Source organism: Terrapene carolina, unplaced genomic scaffold (assembly GCF_002925995.2).
Source record: "Terrapene carolina triunguis isolate 2854851 unplaced genomic scaffold, T_m_triunguis-2.0 Scaffold194, whole genome shotgun sequence".
Taxonomy (NCBI): domain Eukaryota; kingdom Metazoa; phylum Chordata; order Testudines; family Emydidae; genus Terrapene; species Terrapene triunguis.
Genome location: NW_020664545.1, coordinates 8,518,439 through 8,539,559, shown reverse-complemented (window position 1 = coordinate 8,539,559; position 21,121 = coordinate 8,518,439). Strand labels below are relative to the sequence as shown.

The 21,121-nt window shown below is 49.9% G+C and overlaps 1 protein-coding gene across 2 annotated transcripts in view; it reads right to left on the bottom strand.

Moving 5' to 3' along the window:
- The window catches only part of ZBTB7A (zinc finger and BTB domain containing 7A), a 25,074-nt gene that overhangs the window by 2,751 nt on the left and 1,202 nt on the right, over positions 1-21,121 (bottom strand). Inside the window, exons 1-2 of one of the 2 annotated variants that reach the window (XM_026655019.2) lie at positions 20,395-20,745; positions 1,829-3,021 (exon numbers count right to left, since the gene is read on the bottom strand). In XM_026655019.2, coding sequence (XP_026510804.1) covers positions 1,829-3,006 — 1,178 coding nt within the window. In that variant the 5' untranslated portion in view covers positions 3,007-3,021; positions 20,395-20,745. Of the gene's footprint in view, positions 1-1,828; positions 3,022-20,394; positions 20,746-21,121 lie in introns of those variants that run through there. The other variant, XM_026655018.2, reaches the window with a different exon arrangement.

Sequence of the window (21,121 nt, the reverse complement as noted above, 5' to 3'; positions counted from 1 at the left end):
TGTGTGTGTGTGTGTGTGTGTGTGTGTGTGTGTGTGTGTGTGTGTGTGATACAGCCACACAGGCGTGCGGCAGGAGAGAGAGATCAAAAAGCAATGAGGCTGCACTGATCAGATCTTTCTCCAAACTGGCCCCAGCAACGCAGGCACTGGGTTCCCACCAATCTCAACCCCACGCACACTCTGTAGCTAGCAGGTAGGCAGGATCTAGTAACAAGACAGTGGCCGTCTGCATTTCAACCTGTCAGGAGACAGACACATCCTCCGGCTTCTCAACAGCACCTCTGAGAAGGAGGTGGGTTGGCTCAACGGGTGAGTGAGCGCACACTCGCGTGTACACGTACTGCATGCACACACGCCCCCATGCATACCACAGACGCGTTGCTTTCGATGACTGCTGGCAGATTCACTGGCAGGGGCAGGAGGCGTCTCTTGCCCGCCGGTCAGGGCCAATGCCTGGCCCACTCCAGGGCTAGAGCTGGCCCAGCGGGTTACAGCAGTGGTACAGCTGGCCCCCTAGCCCAGCAAGCCACTGCATTATCGGCATGCCACAGCTAACAAGCGCGGGGCCCTCTCCCTGCTGCGTGGCCGGGCGGGTCGCCGCGCCACATCTGCTCACGCTCCAGCAGGTGCAGCTCCCTTCGCTTTCAGTGGGACTCAGGCCCGATCCTGCCAGGGGCTCAGCACCTACTCCTCCCACTCCCACTCAATGGAAATCAAGGAGAGCTGGGTGTGATGCGTCTTCTCCCCTCGCCCGCTTACCGCTCTCACTCATGAGGCTGCTCCGCCTTACCCAGTCACTTCTGATTTACACCAGCAGGGGGCAGTTCAGAATCAGGCCCATGAGCCCAGCGTTTTCTTGGCTCGATCCTCCCCCCCAAGGCTCCACACGGGACTCGAACCCCGTTGGTGCTCCCGAGTCCGGGGCTCTTTGCGTAAGCAGAAAGCAGGCGGGGCGGGCGAGGCTGTTTGGCTTCTTTGTCAGCCAGCCCACACAAGCGCTTGGCAGAGCGCGGAGAGATCTGGGCGGAACCCCCGGCCTCACGCCGCAATCAGACGTGAAGACTGAAAAGAGGAGGCTCCTTGGAACACATGGACTAAAGTGAACCAGAGGGACTCGAACAATATCCCCTTTCTTCGGCACACCCGGGGCAGAGGGAAGCGCAAGCAGACCCGGATTAGGAATGGGGCTAAAACCACCCATGCCTCTAGGGGGCCACAAAAAGTTGATTTTTTTTTTTAATGGGGGGAGGGAAGGAGGGAGAGAGAGACAGTCCCGATCCCTTCCTCGGATCCAGCACCACCAGGCAGGTGCAGCAGCAGCTCTGCTCAGGGCCGATTGCAGAGGACAGGCCGAACTCTGCCTCCAGTTACCCGGCTCTGGATGTCTCAGTCTTTAGATGGGGTCATTTCTCAAGGGTTATTTAAATTAAACAGCCCCCGCTGGCCACAGAAATCTACTTCCCCAAGGATGGAAATGATATGGGGTGGGACGCTCCCCCAGATGCCCACCCCCCATTGGCCCCCTTTGCAAATCCCAGGCGTGGCCAAGATTTATCAGCGACTAGAGAGATTCGGGGCATCTGACACCGTGGAAGGGCCCCCCATTTCCAGAAGGGTGGCTAGCTCACCACTTTCTCAGTCAGGGTTTCTCAAACCGGGCACCCAAAAAAATCACTCGTCACTTGCCCATCAAAAAGGAAATGACTCACTGCAGGGGGGGGGGGGGGGGGGGGGATTGTGCAAGGCTGATCCGTCCCACGCCCACCCATGCCCGTAAGCAGCGAGCCGGCTTGGGCAATACCCCTCCGTCGCCCTTGCCGCCCCTCACCTGGTGAATCGGACTTTGCAGATGTTGCACTCGTAGGGTTTCTCGCCCGTGTGGGTGCGGATGTGGCGGGGCAGCTTGCCAGCCCCCTGGATCACCTTGTCACAGATGGGGCACTTCTGGAATGCTTTCGCCCTGATCTTCTTCTCCGCCTTCTGGGACCAGGACGGATACACGTCGCTCTCGTGAGAGCTGCTGAAGTATTTCAAGTAATAATCCATCACCCCGTCGTCGTCCTTCTGGTCATCCTCACCCAGCTGCTGCCTTCCCACGGAACTGATCATCTGCTGCAGCAGGGCGCTGGCGGCCAGACCGTCCACCTCTCTAGCCTCAGCCTCTTCAGCCTCCGCTCCCCCAGGAACGAAGCTGGGAGAGTTGCTGGCTTCCTGCTGGTCCAGGGCTGCCTCCTCTTCTCCTTGTGCCGTCAGGCCGTGTCCACTGTAATGTCCATTCTGGGAAGGTGGGAATAAGGCTCCCGGGGCCTCCTCTTCCTCTCTTTTCAGCCACATGGCATGGTTGCTGTCAGGGTCACTGTCGTTCACCTTTGGTCTTTCGTTTGGGGGGGCTTGTGAGTAGAAGTCCATGCCGTTGCAGTCCGGCTCCTCCTCGTCCTCTTGCCCTTGGAAGTTCAGTCTCTGAAGGTCTCTCAAGTCTTGGTTGGTCCATGGAAAGTTGCCTTGGTGGCCGTTGATGGGGTTGCTCTGGAAGAACTCCAGGTACTCTTTTGCTCTGAGATGGTTCCTTTGATCAATTTGATCTACTAAATCCATCTGGTCATTTTTGGCCAGAATCTTCCTGTCGAGGAGATCCGTGCAAACCTCCGTTACCGCCGGGATCTCCAGCAGTTTGGCGGCGTTGAGGATCTCGTTGACGTTCGAAGTGCTGACGGTCAGGGTCGCGGTGTAAGCGAAATCGAGCAGCGCCGACAGGGCGTCCACGCTCACAAAGTCTATCTCGTATACGTTTTGCTGGTCCACCACTAACCCGGAGGTGAAGAGCTTCTTGAAGTATTGGCTGCAGGCCGCCAGGACAGAGCGGTGGGTGGGGAACTCCTGACCGTCCACCAAGATGACCACGTCACACAGCAGCCCGTTGTTCCTCTGTTCGTTCAGGCTGCTCAGGATGTCGCTGCTGTGATCGGGGAACGGGATCCCGATGGGGCCGTCCACGCCACCAGCCATTTTCAACACCAAGGGCTGGGAAGAGACGAGAAAAAAAAAAAGCAGGATCAGTTCTAGAGCCTTTCATTGCTAAAAGGCGTTTGGACTGTCGAAAGCATCTCCCACCACGGGTCCTATTTGTTGTCTGTTGGCCTTTACATGGGGCAATCTATGGGCCAGACACGAATGCAGCCTTCATACTAGAGACCCAATGCACCCACCCCGGCCCCCAGGTCCTCTTTGCACTGAACATTTCTACGGTCACAGACTTGGTTGGTCTCCTGCTCTTCCCACCCTGCCGTCTCCTTCGGAGAGATCCCCTGCTACGTCGCTCTAGGTCTGAGAAGCAATTGGAAAAAGAGAGAGAAACTCATGGAACAATTCACAAAGGACCTGCTGGGGAAGGAGCGAGACAGCTTGAGCAAGCCTCGGGCACACGCACCAACACGTCCCACCCTGTGGGACGGGCCCAGGCAGCCGCGGCACTGAAGAGCGCTGGCCTGTAGGGACAGGGAAATAACAAAACCTTCCCAACCTGCTGCCAAAGCTCCCACTGCAGGATGACGAGCCCAGGTCAGAGACCTGAGCACCGTGGGGATTTAAATGCTTGTGGAATTAGGAGGGTTCCCTGGGGGAGAAGAGAGACAGGACTCGATGGATATGAAAGGGATTCATTATTGAGGCTGCTGGACACAGACAGACCCCGTTGTTCTCTGGACCTCCCCGGCTCCCCACCCTGTGCCGCCGGCCATCACCTCACAGCGTCCCCCCGGAGCTGTGGAAGCAGCTGAAGTTTATGCAGCAGAACCGAGGGCGCCGGCCCTCTGTAACCCGGCTGAAATGAGTGCGGTGACCGTGCCCAGCTCCTGTAGTAGCCACAAGAGCAGCTGGCAAGGTGAGCAGAGAGGCCACGGACCCAATGGGTAGGGGAAGTTGAATCCCTCTTGCCCTTATGAATCGTCCCTCGCATGGAGTCTCTCTCTCTGCTCCAGCTGGGGACTCATGCGGGCACCGTGATGGCTGGATTTACCCTGCCCCGCTCTGGGAGGCAGGCATCAGCCTGGCTGACGGGTGGGGGCGTGAGGCACAGCATGGATTAACGGACTTGCCCGAGGTCACGCAGGAAGCCTTTGGCAGAACCAGGAAATGAACCCAAGCCTCGCACGTCCCCAGCCCGGTGCGCGACCCACTGGGCCACCCGTCCTATCCCAGGGGGCCACCGTGCAGCTGAGCAGCGACCCCCATTCCTTTAGCTGCGCTGCCAAGGGAGTGCCACTCGTAGTGCCCGTGGGCCCCACCTCTCTGTTCCTTCTCTGCCCACGTGCACTGAACAGAAGCAGGGTGCCTCAGTGGAGCACTTTTCATTCTCCCCCCCCCACACACCCCGCCAACACACACACCCCGTGCTCCTGACATGCCAACTGGACACCCTAGCAGCCTTTCCACCAGCTTGGCAGCCTGAGTGGAGGGGCTGGGAGCTGGCTGGGATCCCCACCCATTTTAGCTCACATAGGACCCTATAAAGCCTCAGGCTGTACCTGTGCCATCCCATCCCCTTTCCCCGAGCCCCGCTCTGCCAGTTCACCAGCTGCACTCCCCGGAAGCGCCAGCAGCATGCTCGGCTCTATAAAAGGCCTGATCCACCTGCCCCTCACACGTTATTTTCCAAGCGAAATGCCTCTTTCTAGCATTATTAATGAGCCCTAGCAGGCTAGCTAGACAAAGCAGCTCTGCTTAACTTCCTATTGTGACTATTCAAACCCTTTCTACTTTCTGAAGTGATCTGCCAGCCAGGAGTCCGGCAGCGTTTTGGTCTTGTGGTTAAGGCACTAGGCTGGGAATCAGGAGATCCACATTCGATTCCAACCTCCACCACAGAGTCCCTGGGCCACCTTGGGCAAGTCACTTCATCTCCCTGGGCCCCAGTTTGCCAGCTGTAAAATAGGGATAGGAATAATTCCTCTCTCCCGCCCTTTGTCTGTCTGGCCTGTTAAGACTGAAAGCTCTTTGAGGCAGGAGTCGGCTCTCGCTAAGTACGTACAGCGCCTGCTACAATAGCGCTCCTACCTCAGTTGGGGTCTCTAGGTGCTATAATAATACAAACAATCATAATTAAGGCTAAGATTTAGTCACGGGTCTATTTGGTAAAAGTCATGAACAGGGCATGGGCAATAAATGAAAATTCACCGGTCCATGACTTTTACAAAAAATACCCCTGACTAAATCTCTACTTCTGGGGCCCTGCTGCTCCGGGGGGTCCTGCTCCAGTCCTGGGGTTGACTGCCCTCCAGAGGCTGCTCCCAGGGACCGCTCTTGGGATGGCCTCCAGGCACCCCAGGGCCGCTGCTCCAGCCATCCTGGGACTGCCGCTGCTCGGGCGATCCCCAGGGCACCCCTAGGACTGCTGTTCAGGTGGCTCCCCGGAAGCAGCCACACCAGGCGCTGTTCCAGAGGTCCCTGGAGCCAGTTGCCCAGGGCTGCGTGAGCAGCAGCTGATGTGGCTAGCCCCGGGACAGCCACTGGGACCGCAGCTCGGGTGCTCCCTGGGGCCACCCCCAGGATGACTGCTTGGGCAGTCCCTGAGACCAGCCTCACCGGCCGCTGCTCACGCAGTCCCCAGAGCAGCGGCCGGTGTGGCTGGCTCTGGAACCACTGCTTGGGCGGTCCATGGGACCAGCCGCACCGGCCGCTGCTTGGGCCTGCCAGAGCCGCTGGCCCCAGATTGTTCCAGCAGCAGCCGATGCAGCCGGCCGTGGGGCACCCGAGCAGGGGGAACTAAGGCACAGAGAAGGGATGTGACCTGTGCAACATGAAATAATGAATCAGTGGCAGAGTCCGGCACAGAACTAACTACACAGGGAAGCAATTGACAGCGCTATGGTATAGTGGTGGTAGGCAGCAACCCGGTCACAATACGTAAGGTTTCAAAACAGTCTTCATGCCAGACATGCACACGCCTACTTTTCATAACTTTCCCAGCAGCGCTTTCAAGCTGAAACTTTCCATGAGTGATCTCAGCCCAAGAGGAGGGGATTTTGCTACACTTGCCCCTGTTTAAAAAAAAATCCTGCTACATTTTTCTCATTCCAATAGCTCAAAGAACAGCTCAAACCTCGCCCTGAGGGCCTGAGTAACCCCCACATGGGTCAGTGGGGGACGAAATAAAATTGGTCCTGGATGGAAGTTTTTGGCGCTTGAGAGCGCTCGCCGCAGACGACGTTCACTAAGGGCTCAATCCTAACGAAACATATCGATTTGAACAGCAGCAAGGCAGGAACCGGCTTTAAAATCCCAGAGTTGCATGGTGCAAGTGCACCCGTCCAAGGAAGTAATTGGGAGTCCCTCCATTCACTCTGATGGGAGCTGCTGGAGCAGGCCCTTAAGCACATCCATTAGAGGGTAGCCACTAACACGGATCAGCTGGGCTGTGGTGTCTCACGGCACGTAAAATATAGACGCTTTAGAGGGTTTGAAATATTCCTGGCCTGGAAGGAACCGACATCAGCTGCAAGGGATGAAATATGGGTTGCAGGAGTTAAAACTAAGCACAAAATTTGACCTAGATTCTGGGCTTATGGATTTTTGAGATGAAGTGCAATGATAAGGGAGGAGGAAAAATGGTTTTGTGATTAAAGCCCTGGATGGGGACGCAGGAGATGTAGGTTCAATTCCTGGCTCTGCCACAGACTCCCTGGGTGACCTTGGGCAAATCACTTCATTGCTCTGTGCCTCATTCCACACCCCCCCCCAATCTGTAAAACAGGGGTAAATAATTCCTTCCATTCCTCATAGGCTGCTGTGCAAGGATATGTTTATTAGCAATGGTAAGGTGTTCAAATGCTACAGAGTACCTAAATACATGGAATTGGCCTAATTTACAATCATGCAACCCCGCTGACTGACGGGGGCCCACAAGTGGGTGACTACGGGCAGAATTCTGTGTTTGAAAAGAGGAAGTGCCAAACGTGCAAGACAGACTGCTATCCCGCTGAGCGAGTGTGTTTTGGCCTGGTCCTAAAAAAAGAAATTTAGAGATTTCCCCAGATTAGATGCTGGAGGGAGGTCATAGACTCATAGACTTTAAGGTCAGAAGGGACCAATATGGTCATCTAGTCTGACCTCCTGCATGATGCAGGCCACAAAAGCTGACCCCCCCACTTTCCCTTAACTCAGCTGTTGAAGTCTCCAGATCGTGATCTAAAGACTTCAAGTCGCAGAGAATCTTCCAGCTTGCGACCCCTGCCCTATGCTGCGGAGGAAGGCGAAAAACCTCCAGGGCCTCTGCCAATCTACCCTGGAGGAAAATTCCTTCCCGACCCCAAATATGGCGATCAGTAGAACCCCGAGCATACAGGCAAGATTCTCTAGCCAGACCCTCATTTTACCAGCGATGGCCGTTATTGCCTAATTGACTAAAATCACATTATCCCATCAAACCATTCCCTCCATAAACTTATCTAGCCTAATCTTGAAGCCAGAGAGGTCTTTCGCCCCCACCGTTTCCCTCAGAAGGCTGTTCCAAAATTTCACCCCTCTGATGGTTAGAAACCAACCGCAGGTCCTGTCCCCCCTCCCTTTTAGAGAGAATTTGAGCTGGGTAAAGCATTTAGAAGCTTTGGGCAATAATCTTTTGGCCAGCCAGCCTGCAGCACCCACACAGCTGGGGTTTGTCATGCCCAGCCATAGCCGGGGCGCGAGGCAACCGTCCAAGCAAGGGTTAATCCCACACAACTTGGGAGCCGGGACAATCGACAGCATAGTGTGGGAATGGTGGCTGGGTCATGAGACTTTCCAGCCTTGGCATGGAAAGTGATACACTTCACAACTTATTCGAGTTGGACAAAATGCCTTTTGTGTTGAGCTGTGGTTCAAATTTGCAGCAGCTGAGAACGTGAAGGAGTTTAAAAAACATATACATTTCCTAGCACATCTCCCCCACCCAGCCAGCGAGCATCCTCAATTACCATTGAGCGAACATCTTCTCTATCACAGCAGCATTGGTTATAAAACTTTGGCCAACAGCACAAAGGCTTTTTACCTTGCATACCGCTTGCTAAGTTCTTCTGAACAGCTGGCAGAAATCACACACGCGGTTCCCTTACTCAGGGACTCTGAATGGCAAGGTTATTAAAGCATGCAGAGGATTAGTAATGGGGTAGGGAGACTTGCACCTTTACAGGTTGCAAAGCATCCCATGTCAGTAGCCACTGTAAGGCATCATGGAGCAATGGGGTTTTCAGTGACTTGTATGAAATGAGTTGATGGGTCTCAGTGCGGTGGACTGGACAGGTGTGCTGAGGGCTTTCCAGCTAGGCACAACTGCCATGTTAAGGACTGAATGAGCCACAGGGCAGCAACTGACCTCAATCTCCCATGCAGTTTTTTCTCCAGTTGAATACAACATTCTACGCTCACTGTCCCAGACTGCATTGCTATGTGCTGTTATAAAGATGCTACATTTCACCCCAGAGGTGGCTGCATTTCAGAGGTTCCAAAATTGTATCCATGAGCATAATTTGTAGCACCTGCATCGAGGTACAGCGTCAACTTTAAATATAGTCAGTTGAAAAAAGTGTCACGCAGTACCCCTTCCCTCAAAAGAGCCATACAAGGGAAACTAACTGAAGCCTGGTCAACACTAAAAATTTTTACTGACATAGCAGTTGGGGGGGTAGTTTGGGGTTTTTTTTTAAATCAACATAGCTATGCTGGTAAAAGCCTTAATGTAGACACAGTTATATTGGTATAACTGCGTTTATGTCAGTAGTTTATGCTGTTTAAACCAAATCAGCATTAGCTATACTGGTATAAACATTTTTATACCAACCTAACGGCCTCCACACGAAAGGTTTTTGCCAGGATAGCTGTACCAGCCGAACTGTTCTTAATGTAGACAGGCCGGGCTGCTGCTGGGGAACCACTGAAAGTGACAATACACAAAGTGATCTGGAATGTACAAAGTGGAAGAGAAATACCTCTCTTCCCAGCTCAATAATCTGAGCCGTTACTTGTGACCGCAGGGAAGTTATTTTCACACAGAAAGGCGATTTTAACTTCTTTCAGGGCTTGCAGACAAATGACTCTTTTTAAAAAAAAAAAAAAAAAGCAGAAACATGACTTGACAACTCACAAATTTTAATTGGTTTATTTAAGACAGATTGCAAAATGGTTTCCATTGGAGTCAGCAGTTTATGGGAATTCTGTGAATTCAAGTGACATGCCCATGTCATGCCAGGGTCAAAGTTAAACCTGTTGACATCGTTCTGTTTAATGACCAGGTTTGCCTGGGAAAAGAGTTTGTTAATTTTTTCTCTTATTGCCCTGCACTTAACGTTTAGCTGGATGAAAGGAGGAATCTAATTGGCTAACGAGGGCTCTGAACCATATGGTATAGGCAGGTAAATCACAGGTGTTTGGTTAGCCAGTAAAAGTGCTGCATGCTTGCAAAGCATCCTTCATCCTGAAGATCCCAAAGCACTTTATAAATCAAGTACAGAGCTCCTTCCCCACTGCCAAAATGCCACCAGCTCTGCCACCAACACATCCACTGTTTAATAACAACGTTACACAACAGTTTAGGGCTAAATCATCTCGCTCATTGATGAGAGGGGCAGACGGCTTCAGGGCACCATTGTCACTTGGTTTTAAGGAGCAAGGCTTCATGAGAATAACCGCCTGGGAGAGCTGAAGGTGCTTGCCGTTTGCCCCCAGATGTCACAACATGCTCAAGGTGGCACACAAGGCCACCACTTATGTCCTATTGCTCACGGTCCAGCCATGCTATCAGCACCAGGAGTGCTGCCAAGGATTATTAAAATGACATTGCTATTAAAAAAAAAATTCAGCAGTTTGCTGCCCAAAGCCCAAACGTTACTGCATCCCTCCCTCACCACCAGCTGGAGAAATGGGCACGTCCCCCACTACGAATAGCTCACCCAACGCAAGTCCGTGTCAGTTCCATTTATATTAAGGGAACCGTTGTCCTAGTTCCCCGTTCCCACTCAATGTCTGCAGCCCTCGATCTCTTGAGAGAAACGCAGCTCTTGGGCCATTCGGAGCATGAGCCATCTCTGCTGACACCAATTTCTGCAGCATTACAGGGCAAGCCTGAGCAGGTCTCTTTCTGCCTAGGATCCTCCCTAAACTCTACAGAGGCCTCAAGAAGCGCAGCCCAGAGCCAGCAGTGGGAAGATGGCAGTCAGGAGGAAATGAAGCATTCCTAAAGTAGGGTGTCTGCCTACTTAGTAGCAGCCCGTTTCACCTCTGCCATGTCGCTATTAAAATTCAACCGCTTCCCAAAAGGAATGTGCTGTTGGCAATGTAGTGCCATCAAAGCATCTGAATTATGTGGACCTGCAAAACAAAAGCATGCTCTTGAGAGGAAGATCCTGGATGTCAATAGAAACCAATGACATGGTTTCGAATATTAAAAGGCAATTTAGAGCTGGTGAAAAGCACTGGATTGACAGTGTAGGAGGATGAAATGCGCTCTGTTTAACAGATAAATGGTACCTCCTTAGCAATGAGAGAACTTTTACATCCATGGATCTCAATGGGGGGGGTATGCCTCAGTTTGGTTTCACAGCTGGGGTAACAGACACAGAGAGAGGGTAAGTGACTTGGCCAAGGTCAGTGAGCCAGGAACAGAACCCACGTTTCCTGACTCCTCATGCCACAGTCACCTGATTACATTACCCCCCTTTTTATCATGGGTAGCCCAGAATGCCCCCCGTTCTGGAGGAACCACCCCTAGGAAAGCTGGGCCTTGGCCCTCTGCTGAGGCCATTAGTAGGCACTAATTGCCTAGGGGGGTGGTGGCTTTTGTGACGTGAAAGCTTCCCTACTAGGGATCCAAACTCACCCCCAGGTTGTCTGAACAGATGTCAGACGAGAATGACTTTCAGCCACCCCCCCAGACCGACTTGCGAATCTAAAGGCAAAATGCCACACGGGCTATTACTGAACCCAAAAGGTGCATTTTGTGGTTTCTTCTCCTTACAAACCCCGGCCATGTTTGGATCTACAGGACTGCGGCTCTAGGGCCACAAACCCCAGATTTGTTAACTATGGACTAAGGCTGAAATGGACGAGATGCTGGAGAAGGCACGAGCGTATCTAGATTATGGCAAAAAACAGCCCAATTGCAATCAAATCATTAGGTGACCTGAACTTGTCCTAGGGTCCATCACATCACCTGCTCCCATTCACCTGCCAGACCCAGGTCGGACCTGCCAGAGATCTGCTTCTTACTGCTGCATAGAAAAGCACGTCAGGGTAGAAGCAACAGCAAGGCGTATAGGGATGCCAGATCCCCATTTTATGACTGCTTTTTATACCAGGTACCCGCCCAAGGGTAAAAATAAAAAAAAAACATTTTGGATTTTTCTACCACTAATTCTCCAACCTGTAACTACAAAGAGTTTTGCTTGCTTCCCATTTGTATTTATAGGTCACTTCATACCCCAAAGTACTTTACAAGCCATATACTCAGCATGCAGGAACTATACCCACCCCTGAAATGCAGCCACCTCTGGGGTGGGACGTACACAGCACACAATAGTTTACAAAATGAAAAGACGACTCTCACATCCCATTAAATTCCCCTGGCGGTGTTAGACAGGAAGATTATATAGTAATTACTCAATCTGAAGTTTGGATAGAAGTTGAATTAATGCCCACTGCTTTTCCAACAAGTGTCGTGGGACGCTTGACCACAAGTGATAAAGAACCTTGGTTTTACTTCCTATGGAAAAAAAAAAAATACACCACCTCCAACAGCGCAGTACCGTGCAGAAGTTCCAGTGATGCCAAGTGAAATGGTAGGTTTTCCTTGGAGCTCTCCTCTCCGAGCATTGACCAAAAAAGGGGCAGATCTACAGAGCCAATGCAACAAGGAAAAACCTCCTTAAATCGTCAACCATTTCCTAGATCAGAAACGGCTGCATCCTGTGTGTGCCTTCAGAGAAGCCAGTCTAGGGCTGATATATTTGGCAGAGCATCTGAATTGGTCAGGGACATTTGCATCTAAAATCGGCACAGACAAAAAACTCCAGTCTGTTGTTTTGGCATCAGAATTCTTTCGATTTAGACCTTAAACTCAGGAGGCAGACAGCTCTCGTCCAATTCCCAGCACTAGGTAAAAACCATCATCAAAAGAACCTCTAGCATTAGGCAAATACCGAGCATCACCCAGTTTCTTGGAACTCCTGGAAACACATGGCATTAGGAGGTAATTCGGCAATGCCCCATCAGCCGGGTAACTTACGGAGAGCTGAGAGAAGGCATCCCAAGACACTGATTTGAACTTTACAAGCCAGCCTGTTTACAAGTTTAGCATTCACATTTTTTTCCCCCTTTTATTGTTGTGTCAAAGATGAAAACAGCTGAAGGATGACTTACCGCCCTACTCTGGGACATGCTGACCAGCCATGTGTGCTGGAGAGGCAGTGCAACTGAGTGATTAAAGCAGAGAATTGGGAATCAGGGCCTCCTACTCCCAGCTCTGTCACGGAGGGTGTCTATAACACTGGCCCAACACCAGCTCGCAGGGCTGTAAAATTGTGGTGTAAACGTTTGGGCTCAGGGGTCCCAGAGCTTGGGCTCCAGTCCAAGCCCAAATATCTCCACCACTTTTACACCCCCCGCAGCGCAAGCCCAAGTCAGCTGAGAGAGGCCAGCCGCAGGGGTTGAATGGCAGTGTAGACATACCCTAAGTCACTTCTTCCCTCTGTACCTCATCTATCAGACAGGCACCCCACCACTCAGCTACCTCAGAATGGTTCTGACACACAATTGCGTGCAAAGCTCTTTGAGATACTCAGGTCAAAAGCTCTATTAAGTATAAAAGATTAGGGCCAACCCTCCTCCAGCCACGCTCTCCCCCAAATCACTGAGACTTCCGCAAGAAAGGATGTCTATCTTCCTCTCCCTGACTAAACAGCGATCCCTACCTCCCTCTGCATAGAGCTGGGATGAAACAGGGAGATAATTGCTACCCAAACTGAACTGACTCCCTGGTATCAGTGGTTCTGTTTGAACGTAATAAGATGTTATAGGGCTCGGATTCCTCATGGTAAGCGAGGAGATTATTAGAGACACTGCAGCCCACCAGCAAAGAGATTCATTACTTGTCCTTCAGTTTCTGGCACCGGGAAGATGTAAATACACATCACATGACGACTTAACAGAGAAAGCCTCTATAAAAGGGGATAATTCCTTCAGTCATATGTAGGGCCCTACCAAATTCACGGCCGTGAAAAACATGTCACAGACCGGGAAATCTGGTTTTTTGTGCACTTTTACCTTATACTATACAGATTTCACAGGGGAGACCAGCGCTTCTCAGATGGGGGGTCCCGAACCAAAAGAGGGTCATGGGAGGGAGGGGGGGTCTGCAAGGTTATTGTATTTGGGGCACAGTATTGCCACCCTTACTTTTGTGCTGCCTTCAGAGCTGAGGCCGGAGAGCGGCAGCTGCTGGCCAGGCACCCAGCTCCGAACGCAGCACCCGGCCAGCAGCAGCGCAGAAGTAAAGGTGGCAATACCATCCCAGGCCACCTTTACTTCTGCGCTGCTGCCTTCAGAGTTGGGTCAGGACCCCTACAGTTACACCATCATGAAATTTCCGATTTAAATCGCTGAAATCATGAAGTTTACTATTTTGAAAATCCCATGACACTGAAATTGACCAAAATGGACTGTGAATTTGGTAGGGCCCTAGTCATATGGATGTAGAAGATGAGCGAGATAGTCAGAGACTTCAAGGCCAGAAGGGATCATTGTGATCATTCAGTCTGACCTCCTGAATAAAACAGGCCAGAGAACTCCTCCAAAATAATGCCTAGAGCATACTTTTAAAAAGGCATCCAATCTTGACTGAAAAATTGTCAGTGATGGAGAATTCACCATGACCCTTGGTAAATTGTTCCAATGGTTAATTACTCTCACCATTAAATATGTCCGCCTTATTTCTAGTCTGAATTTGTCTAGCTTCAGCTTCCAGCCACAGGGTCATGTTAGACCAGTGGTTCTCAAACTTTTGTACTGGTGACCCCTTTCACATAGCAAGCCTCCGAACCCAATCCCCCTTATAAATTAAAAACAGGTTTATATATTTAACACCATTATAAATGCTGGAGGAAACACGGGGTATTGGGTGGAGGCTGACAGCTCACGACCCCCTGAGGGGTCCTGACCCCAAGTTTGAGAACCCCCGTGTTAGACCTTTCGCTGCTAGATGGAATGTAATAGCTCATTATTAAATATTTGTTCCCCACGTTGGTACTTACAGACTATGATCAAGCCACCCCTTAACATTCTCTTTGTTAAGCTAAACAGACTGGATTCATCATCTGATGAGAGGGACAAAAACCACTAGGATTTAGTTTAGAGAGTAGAAAAATCAGAGGCAGTGTGATCTAACTGGTAGAGGCCCTGGACTGGGAGTTAGGAGACTTGGGATCTATTCCCAGTTCTGCCACTGACTCTTGTGAGACCTTGGGCAAGTCACCTCACTTCGTGCCTTTGTTGTCCTCCCTTTGTCTGCCTCCTCTATTTAAATTGAGTTCTTTGGGGGAGGGGGACCAGGGACTATCTCTTTCTGTGTGTTTGGACAATGCCCAGCCCCTCCGGCCTCTAGGTATTACCATAATACAAATAATAATAAACAACAACAGAAGGGATGAGAGTGAGAATTAAGATTGTGGATGGTAAAGCGAAAGCTGATCCACTCCTTTTTCTGGCTGTGGCACAAGGCCAGGGCCAAGGGGACCCCTGACAATGACAACAAGCAAATTCAGACTAAGAAGCAATATCGCTCGATGTGGGGCCTCACCCCGAGATGTTCTGAACTCTTCTAGAGGAGTTGCAGGTGCTCCATGTATCTCAGCACAAGGTCTACAGGGTTAGAATGTTTTGCCATAGGAACGAGAAAAATACTATAGTGGATTATTAAAGGACTGGCTATTAGAGTCAGCATCTGTGGCCATGCAAACTAACATGGGGTAATCAAATCCTCCTGCTTTATGGCACATACTGATTACTGCGGGGGTCAGGAAGTACCCACATGTGTTACAGTGAAGCATTGGGGCAGCTCACTTTCTGTTGAGGCATCAGGTATTGGTTAACATCGGAAGCAGGACAGTGATTAGGTAACAGTGGTCTGACCCAGTATGGCATATCATACATTAAGACAAGAAAACCCTTCAGTTAAGGCATAGCAGAAGGCGCGAGCCCTAAACACGGCTAAATACAACCCAGCCCAGCCAGCTAACCTACCGAAGGGCAGCACAGGAGACACACGGGGATGATTCTACGCTATGTCAACACACGGCCATTTTAACCACTGACATTAAAAACTAGGGCAAACTTCTGTGTTGCAAGGTTTGTCTTAACTGGTTATTCCACCCAGACCTCCTTGCCAATTATCGCCTGTGTCATCGGGGACCACATTTAATCTCACAGGAATGTGTCTTGATACATGTATATATGCAGCAATACAGTCAAGACCTGTGTGTGTACCAAACCTGGGGGGGTATGTTTGCTGGTACACTACAATAGTACACTATTCAAACAGTCAGACATCAATGATGGTCTCCCCCCATACACATGGTTTAATGGAAGGTCTTTTTTTCACTGCTGGATCAAACTCTCAAGGCCAAGAGCAAATTTATCTGCATGCCTATCACAATCCAATGGACTTTCTCCTCCCCCTAAGGTGCTCTGGTATTGCCATAAAGAAACAAACAGATTGTGGTGATTTTAAGATTACTTATTTTTAAGAGGGAAATATTTAAAGTGACCAGAATGCATCACTACAAACCCACAGTTCGGATAGGGTTTTCAAAGACAGCTTTACTTCTTGAAATGTCCAACTCTTATTGTCTCTGGGCGCTTAACTCCCTTCGGAAACCTCAGACTTCACCATTTTTGCAAAGTGGGGTGGGGGGCGAGGGAGAAAGCCTGGAACTGAATTGGTTACGATGTGAGGGCTTCTGTTTTTAAGGGCAGAGTTGACGTGTTGTGTCTTGATGGCTCTGTAAACCTGAAAGCAACCAACAAAATTTCAACGGGCAACACACGGCCCCCGTCACCAAATAGTCTTGGCATCAGCCTGAAGAATCGCCATTAAAAAAATAAAACAGGCTCCAGTGTTAACCCACGCCCCAGCACACCACCTAGGAAGGAATCTTTGACCTCACCTGGCAGGAACCCATGGAGGGACTCTGGCACATGGTGGGGGAGAGGGGGCGTCAGTCTATAAATTTCCATCTGGACTTGAAGACAGGGTGAGGATACGGCCTCCGACATAGGCCATGTTTCTGTTCTAACTGCTTGGAAGATCGGGCACGAGTGGACACCAGGCATTTGAGGCCAAATCCTGCATTCCTTACTCAAGCAGGACTCCCATTGTGCAACCAGAGCTCCTCCCAGAGCGTCAACCTTGAGCAACCTGCAGAACTGGGAACCTCAGGACTCGTCCCTTTCGCTCCCGAATCACTTCTTTGCAGTCCCATCCTTTATTGTTTTGTCTACAAATTAAACAAATTATCTTCTCAATTCACACAACCCTCCCGTCTCACCCCCACGTGATCTCACACACATTTACTATTCTGTCTTGCAAACAGACATATTAAGGCTAGCTTTGGATCATAGAATCATAGAATATCAGGGTTGGAAGGGACCTCAGGAGGTCATCTAGTCCAACCCCCTGCTCAAAGCAGGACCACTTTGATACCCAGTTTCCCCACTGCCCTCGGGTTGCGAGGCCCAATCAATCATCTTCAAAACTGCAACCATTTTATAGTCTCTACTCCCCTCCCCCTGGACCAAAACCCTCCCTCAAATACGCATGCCGTTTCCTTTCCTGCTCTCTCTGGCTTTAGAGTTTAAAGGTCTCATGTTATTTTGATTGCCTCAAAGGCCAATAATCTTTTCCACACCAGGAAGGAAAAAATAAAAAGACGAAGGTTTAGGTTTACTGACAAAGCAAAGCACACAAGGCAGGATCGGCACTTATGTAATGCCTGGTTTGTGGATAAGCAAATAGTTCTTGTCTTATTGCTCATTACTTGTAGTGCAAAAACGAATCCCAGGAGTAAGCATGCCATAAAATAAATTCCTAGGAACGGTGTCCTGCCATTAACTTTTTTTTCCTCCAGCAAAATACTTGATTGTATAGCTACAAAAGAAGGGAATGCTGAACAGCACCTCCTGTCCTCGCTACCTGTTGAGGCAGGAGACTTTGGGTAAGGAGAGAACACCTACCTGTAGCTACAAGCCCAAGCTCCAGTGACTTGCAAAGCACTGGACTGGAGATGCATTCAGAAACAGGAAGGGGGGGGAAAATTGTCTACTTCCTGGTTTCCAGTGGGGAATAGCTGGGTATGTCAATCAGGACTTTAAGAGCGCAATCAGAACAATAGATGGTGTTAAAATACATTGGGCGGCACTGCTCCACATGCATGATCTGCTGTGAAAGGAGTGTTACATGCCCTTCCAGAGACCGAGGTATAACTCTGTGGAATTTCAGACCATGACTCTGATGGGCTTTAAAGAACAGCAGGCATGGAAAGAAAAAATGAAAAAGAAAAGAAGTAATGGAAGTGCTAAACACCCACCGGGAACTCCGGGGCATTTTGCCATTAGGGAATGAGGATTTACAAGTCCTGTCTGCACCTGCAGCTATGCTAGGGACATCATGAGTCCGTCTCCCACTCCTTGCCATATAAGAGCAGACCACTAGCTCCCCTAATCTAGTCTTGTCTCCTACTAAAGCCATACCAGAGCAGTCCCTTTAGTAGAGCGTTCCACTCCCTATCATATCAGAGCAGAACCCACTTATGGTCCTGTCTCCCAAATACAACAGAGGCCAAAGCCTAATGCTTCAGAGGAAAGTGAAAAATCACATCATGCACCGGGTCTTTGGGGGGAAATTCTTCTTTGACTCCACAAGGGATCACCCTATGTCCTGCTCCACAAGAACAGACTACTGCCATTTGGACAGCTAAGAACATTATCCAGTCCTTTCTCCAGAATCCAGCTGCAACGTTTGGGCTTTCGACAACGTGATGCAAGACTATGTACAGCATCAAGATACTATATGGGAGTATGAGGAGAAACAAAATAATTGTCTCAGGTATTTGTATAGAATCCCAATGCCTGTCTGACCTCATTTACTCCTGTTCTGACACCTTACTGGAGCTGGTCCAAGATTAGCGGGATGCTCGGAGTTCAGGTAGTGAAGGCATGGACACACTACTGACTGGCTGGCGATGTGACCAATCAGAAGAGAGTTCTGAACAGAAAAAAAAATCCTATTTCGGATCAAAAGGTCATGGGATTTGGCACAAATACTTCTCACCATCCAAGATGTTAATTTTCTGTCTCTCTCAAATATTGCTCATCAAAAGGCTTTTAATTACAAAGACATGCTGGTCTCTCCAAACTTGAGGATGACTGTTTATTGTTCTGATTAGCAAGATAACAAGTGGAAGTCTAATCGTCTGTCACAGATGACTTTACGTTCAATAAACGTAGCATCCTAAGACTGTCACTTTTAATCAAGATTCAACGGCACGTCTCAAATGTCTTGGTTTGATTTTCAAGTTTGGGGCCCTAAATTTCAAACACGGGCACTTATGTTCTGATGTTCAATTCTACAACTGGGTTCTAAAATGCATACTTTGGCACCCAAATAACCACTTAGGTAAACCAAATGCTAATTTAACAGCTCAACGGTAACACTGGCCCAGATCTTCAAAGGTACTTAGGCTCCTAACTTCTACTGAAATCAGTGGGAGTTAGGAGCCTAAATACCTTTGAGGATCTGGGCCAAGGTGCCTCAACTTTAAACTTTCTAACTTATTAATGAGCTTTGGGTTCATTGATAAAATGCAGTTACTTATGGCTGCAAAAGCATAGCCATAAGAAAAAAAAAACTTTCCGTCTTCAATTCACATTCATACAGATTAGTACTGGAGTTGTAAAGCACTATGGGCCTGACATTCAGAGGTTATGGGTAGCCCCAAGTCCAACTAAAGTCAATGGGATCTTCCAGTGCTCAGCAACCCTGAAAACCATGCCCTTAATATTCTTAATATCAGAGTTGGAAGGGACCTCAGGAGATCATCTAATCCAAACGCATGCTCAAAGCAGGACCAATCCCCAGACAGATTTTTGCCCCCAATCCCTAAATGGCCCCTCAAGGATTGAACTCACAACTCGAGGTTTAGCAGGCCAATGCTCAAACCACTGAGCTATCCCTCCCCCCTAAAGAAAAGTAAGTATAGAGTATGGCTAAGTATTATCAGGTCCCTGTACCACAACGCAACAGGGTGCATTTCTGAGCTCAAAAAAGGCCACACGAAGACCCACAGATCAGCATAAAGCACAGAACTACTTTGATCCACTAATTTATTAGAACTCCAGCACTGCAAAACTCTTCCTAGTTTTGCACAAACTTAGCACAACTAAGGCATGGTGGAAAAATCCCACCACCTCATCCACATTTGGGTTGTGCCGCTGCACTCCTCCTTTTCCCAGAGCAAGCCTGAACAACGGCTAGAACGAATATTAAACAGCAATAGCGCCTCTCCAATAACCCATTCATAGATTTAAAAAAAAAAAAAAAAGTTTAAAAACAACATCCGTAAGCAAACTGCTGGAATCCGTAAACCTGCTGCTTTCTCCAAATCAACCCTCATAAATGACCATAGGTTGTTTCTTCAGTTCAAAACAACCTGTAATATTCTGTCACATCTCCTCAACCAAACTACTAACAAAAATCATGGAATTAACCAATTCTCTGCTGTTGCGCTGCACACAACCCCCAATCCTCATCCTTCTACCTACTTAGACTGTAAACCCTTCAGTGCAGGCATCTTCTCTATTTGTCCATACAGTGCCTAATACACTTTGGGAACAATATAAATAATACATTTAATAGCAGAAAATTAGCAGAGAGGTGGGTAATCTTGTTAGTTTAACTCAGGAACCAGCTGTAAATCCTGCCAAATGGCCATTACAGGGAATCAGGACTATTCGCTGTCCAGGCTGCTGCTTGGAAATAATGGACCCTCCAGGGAACCACTGGGAAGTCTGCTAAAAATGCTGTAGTAAGGAGGAGATGTAGGTAGCCATATTGGTCCTCAATGTGATGCATTTTATTAGACCAAGCAGTAGCTAATGCACAAACTTTGGGAGCATAAAGATCCCTGAGAAGAATGACAGAAAGGTCCGACATCTTGTGAACGGTAAGCTACATACAAGTTCAACAAATTCACATTTAACATTTTCCCACGGTCTCAGTATAAACCTTGACCGACAGAGAACAGACAGCAGCACTTCCATTCCCCAGCTAGGTAGCTAGGAACCAACCACCAGCTCCAAACCATGGGCACCACAACTCACCCACTTGTTATCTAACGGATCAGCCCCACAAGAGCCCGTGGTTCACGATGGGAAGCGTGCAATGACCTTCAGCCATATTCCCTGGCCTCTATGGGAGAGCTTTTTAGACTGGCTCGGGGCCCAAAGCATGGGCTTGATTTCTAGCTCTCTGATCCCCAACTCCAGGATTAGCTGTGGTTTCAGAGGAGGAGGAAGGCCCTGAACACGGGCAGGGGTAGAGGAGTCCCTCGGTCCTACTAGCCTGAGCGAGTGATGCTGAAGCCTTTACAATACTGGCTTGGTCTCCACATTCCAGCCTCTGCAGCAACTTGCCAGCTTAGAGACTTCCACGGCTCCAAGGGGGCTGGCAGAGCGATTTCTCCTCTCCGTGCCATTTTCTGGATGAATCTGAGCACAGCCAGTCTGATGGGGTGGGGTGTCGTGTCCTCCCCCTCCCCCCCAGGGCTCCCCCCTTTAACACGCCAGGGGGGGGGATTATCCAGTGGCAGCCTGGTGCCACTGTCCGGGTGCGTGAGGCTGGGGGCGGGAGGAAAGCCCGGGCAGACCGGGAGCTGCCTCCCCACGTCTGCTCTGGCTGCCAAGGGAGGGGAGAGCCGGCCAGCAGGCTCCCCTCCCCCCACTGGGGCGGCCTTGTGCTTGTGGGCGACCTTGGACCCCACCCCCCACCCTCGCCGGGCCCCCACCCAGCGCCCTGCCCGCGGCTGGGCGGGGAGGCCCGGCCCCACCC